This window comes from Trichechus manatus, unplaced genomic scaffold (assembly GCF_000243295.1).
Source record: "Trichechus manatus latirostris isolate Lorelei unplaced genomic scaffold, TriManLat1.0 scaffold00083, whole genome shotgun sequence".
In the NCBI taxonomy this organism is placed as follows: Eukaryota; Metazoa; Chordata; class Mammalia; order Sirenia; family Trichechidae; genus Trichechus; species Trichechus manatus.
The window spans coordinates 11,870,385-11,874,779 of NW_004444019.1; the positions used below are offsets into that span (position 1 = coordinate 11,870,385).

The 4,395-nt window shown below is 45.4% G+C and overlaps 1 protein-coding gene across 1 annotated transcript; it reads right to left on the bottom strand.

Annotated features, from left to right (window-relative positions):
* Window positions 1–799: 799 nt before the first annotated feature.
* DPPA5 (developmental pluripotency associated 5) lies at window positions 800–1,685 on the bottom strand. The gene is made up of 3 exons (XM_004381386.1): window positions 1,574–1,685; window positions 1,311–1,490; window positions 800–870 (listed from the first exon to the last, which is right to left on the bottom strand). The coding sequence occupies exons 1-3, from the start codon at window positions 1,683–1,685 to the stop codon at window positions 800–802; spliced, it is 363 nt and encodes a 120-aa protein (XP_004381443.1).
* Window positions 1,686–4,395: the final 2,710 nt, after the last annotated feature.

Genomic DNA, 4,395 nt, shown 5'->3' on the forward strand with positions numbered 1-4,395 from the left:
CAAGTGAGGCTGGCCTATGGCAATGCCTTCACCTATCCCCAACTCCACTTCTTTTGGGGATCTAAAGCAACAATTCTGTAGGAGTAGTTGAAAATCCCAGAGACCATTTCAACGAATGTGTGAGGTTCTCCCTCTTCCACCTACTTATCTGCGCAAAGCTCAATTTTCATATACTCTAACTCCTAAACAACATTCTACAACAGATTAAAAATGCAGACACAGGCGAGAATCCAGCTGTCTTCTATGAAGAGATTTACAACAATAGAAGCAATGCTACATTTAGTGATAAGTATTTTTGTTTTGGAGACTATTTTTCACCTTATATTAACCTGTAATAGGCTTATTAATTTTTAACTCACCCCAGATGAGTTCCAGACAGTGACAGCTCCCCTAGGTTGACTGCTTTTTGGTTCAGAGCTGCATCTCAGGGATCCACTCCTTCTAGCCCTTTTTTCAGCTTGACCAAGTGTGCCCTTGGCCCTCTTTCCAGCTCTGACAATTTTGGTTATGGGATTACAGGGTCCCACTCAAGGGCCATGGCCACCTTGGCTGTGCCTTCAGAATAATCTAAGGTATTACCTTCAATCCATCAATCACAATGTGAAGGAATTATTTATTTAGGCCTTTAATTAGCAATCTTGGGAAACAAGTATTCACATCAGGATTCAGAGGCAAAAACGGAGGCCCAAAAATCATTGGTTTTCCTCCAGCCTGTCAGGCTGCAGAGGAGCTTAAACCAAGTCAGACCCACTACAGCTCAGGCCACAAAACACTCCACGTCTTCTTGTAGTCACATTGGCTAGGAACTGGCTTCGCTGAATCCAAGATCTAGTTCCAGGGCATTCATGGCTTCCTCAAGTCTCAGCATCCCTGCACCAGAGAGAATAATAGTGGGATGAGCATGAGAGGAGACAGAAGAGTCCCCATCCTTCTCAGCATCTTTCAAGGTACGTTTCCAGGGCTTCCAAGCCGGACTTGGGGCCTGGGATCCTCAGAAACCTGAGGTCACCGGGCCATTCCAATATCCTCCAAGAAGCTGGGGAACGACTGGTTGAGGTACCAAACAACGCTGCCCTACAGAGCCAGTCACGGGACGCCTCCCATGGCAGTCACATCCTTGGTTCCTCAGAGCCAACGTCTGGCACCCTGGGGCCTCGAGTCCCAAAGGAGTCTCAGGGACTCCCCTGGTGATTCCTGAGAGGTAGATAGGAGGGGAGGAGAAGAAAGGCGATAGGAGGGCAGTGAGAGAGTGCCGCTGTAGCCAACGCCCCTGCCCCAGTCCTGCAGCACTTCGACACCAAGCCTCTCACCTCGCTCTTGTCGCTGGCGGTGCCACTCGGCCAAAGACTGGAGCATCCACTTGGCCCGTAACTTGTACAAGTAGGAGCCATAGACCACAACCTCGGTGAAGTTCGAGGATTCCAGAACCTTCAGCTCGAGCATAGTCTTGCTCACTTGCTCGAGGTACGGGATTCGAGATCCATTTGGGCCTGTTCGGGAAGGGAAGATAAAGATCAGCACGCAGGGGCCGGGCCCGAGATCCAGCATCCGGACCAGGACTGGGCTCACTCACCAAATACAGCCGCGAGCAGCCGAGTCGGGACCTGGAACACCTCGGGATCTTTCAAGTCTCCGGGAGGTTTCACCCACGGTGGGATATCTTCCCGTTTCTGAAGCGCTCCCATCTTGAGATCCTCGCAGACAAACACACTCCAGCGGAGGTTCGACCTGACTGCGCCGAGGGCCGACCCGGGCGGGAAGTCTAGCACCCGGGGGCCCCGCCCACCGGCCGGTCGCGCCCCCAGCCTGGCCCCGCCCCCTGGCGCGCGGCCCGGGGGTCCAATCCCAAGCTCACTGCCCTCCGCCAGCTCTGCCCACGCCGTGATGCGGCTTGTTACTCCTTCCGAGACTCTGCCCGCGGGCACAGGCGGGCCCAGTTGTCTCGGAGTTTACAAAGGGTTTCCTGTGCATTGGCACGTTTCTTGGGCAGGAGAATCCCGTGGGCTTGGGGGTGGGTGGAGCAGAGGCGCTGTCGACTCTTCCGATGAGAACTACTGGTTGTGAGCCAGAACCCCAAAGGGCGGGAACCCGGGTTTGAGTCTGCGAGGACCACCTAGATGCTACGGCATCTAGTTCCTGCCTCGCATGTTCCGAAGGTGGGTTTCTTTCCCCTCAACCCAAAGGAACCGAACCCCGGGCTTCACTTCTCGGACGACCTTGCAAGTCCGCCATTTAACAAAGAGGAACCCAAGATTCGGAAATTCATCATCTTGCTTCAAGGCACTAAATGGAGGCTCTAAAATGCTCTGTTATTCGCGTTCCTGGAAGCCCCTGGGTCCGGAGCTTTTGAATTGACCTCGATTTCTAGGCTCATTTGTGCCTGACCTGGACCCTTCCGCCCAAACCGCGTGGTCCAGGCTTCTGGCTCGCCTCTGAATAAACATAGTTTATTCGTTTTTAAACATATTGCGTGAAGTGATGGACTGGGTTCACCCGATGAGGGTGTGATTTCAAAGTTTTACGGCTTTACAGATGGAGATGAAGCTTTTCCCAACATCATGTCTTGGTCACACTTAATAAATACCCCTCAGCTGGCTATCATGACTCTGTGAAGGCAGACCACTTCACAATCAGTCAAAAACGATTGGTTCTTTTGCAATTGCCAGTTAATCGTTTTGGACAGTGATTATCAATGGCTAAAACTATCAGTTGAAAAGTTGTTGAGGAACTGGATGTTCACACGGTTTCAGAGTCTGTCTTCACAGGTTATGATTAAAAAGGAGAAAATGTTCCTTTGCAATAGAGACTTGGACACTATCTTAACCAAAGACCAAAATTAGCATCACCAATAAGGGGACAAACAAACTACTGGTTTGTCAACGTCATAAAAACAAAAAATTGAGAGGACTGTTTTATTAGTAGACTAACGAGACAAATGTGCATGATTCAAATGATCCTGAGAACAGTTCAGGACAATGACGGAAATTTTAATATGTGCTATATTATGAAATAGTATTTTATTAATGTTTAGAAACTTCTGGAGTATATAATTCTAGTAATCTCTCTAGCATTCTAGAAAGTACAATTACGTGAGAGAAGTCCTTGTTCTCAGGAGAAACATGCTGAAGTATATAGGGTGAAGTGTCATGATATCTGCAATTTACAATTAGTTCAGCCCTAACCCCCAAAAAACTAGTTTGTGTGTGTGTGTGTGTGTGTGTGTGTGTATACACATGCATAAAACAAATTCATTGCCGTGGAGGAGATTCCAACTCATAGTGACCCTATAGGACAGGGTAGATCTGCTCCCATAGGGTTTTCAAGGAGCAGCTAGTGGATTTGAACTGCGGACCTTTTGGTTAGCAGCCAGGCTCATAACCACTGCGCCACTGGGCTTTGTATATACATACAGAGAGAGAGAAAATGGGGAAAATGTCAACAGTGAATTCTAGGTGAAGAACATACAGAATTCTATTCATTCAACCATTCAATTTGTCTGTTGTTGTTGTTTTATAAGGCAAGACCTTGCATGGCAATCCAAATTTATTAAACTACCCATGCTATGTTATACAAAATTGCACCACTTTAATTAAAGCTTTTAGTTTACATGTGGCTACTCAAAGTAATTGCAACATTCGATTGATCAGTTTAAATACTGTACCTCCCTTTTGGATAGACACACAATCTTTACACCCAAATGTTAATGCATGCAAAGCAACAAGGCATTGTTAAATAAAACAGCAATGGTTAACTGCAATTTAGACCTTGTGACCAATTACATATAATTAAAATTACTTGTCACTTTCACATTCACAGTATTCCTACATCATTTAATGTCTCGACCAAAATTTTACACATGTGAAACTATCACAAACAGGCAAAAATATTAAACTTGTATATTCGGTACTGCAAATACACTTACGCATGAGCAAGCAAGGGATTCACAGTGAGACTCTAAAGCTGCAGAAGCCTGAAAATGATCTACAAAATTGTTAAATCATTAAAAAAATTATTTGAAAATATACACTTCTTGTTGTAGACTCCCACTGTACACACAAGTATAAATATTGTTCCCTATATAAACAAAAAAGGAAACATAATAAGATTTTAAAAGTCTGGACATTTCCTTCCCAATAGATATTAAAGGCAACATCTTTAAGACATTATACAGAAAAGACTGTCATATTTTAAAGATCATTGTCTCCACAGATTTTTCAAAAATTAAAAAAACTATATAACTGTGTTAATCAAAGTGCTTATTTTGTACAATACAATCATAATGACCTTGATTTTTTTCTTTAATTACAATATGCTACAACTATCAAAGAAGCAGGAGCCCTGGTGGCGCAGTGGTTAAGACCTTGGCTGCTAATCAAAAGGTCGGCAGTTCAAATT

Excerpts from the sequence above, each read along its gene's own strand:
- DPPA5 (XM_004381386.1), bottom strand. The coding sequence starts at position 1,685 with ATGGGAGCGCTTCAGAAACGGGAAGATATCCCACCGTGGGTGAAACCT. Across the intron at positions 1,491-1,573 it reads GCTGCTCGCGGCTGTATTTG|GCCCAAATGGATCTCGAATC; the intron begins GTGAGTGAGCCC and ends CTTCCCGAACAG. Across the intron at positions 871-1,310 it reads CCGCCAGCGACAAGAGCGAG|GGATGCTGAGACTTGAGGAA; the intron begins GTGAGAGGCTTG and ends TCTCTGGTGCAG.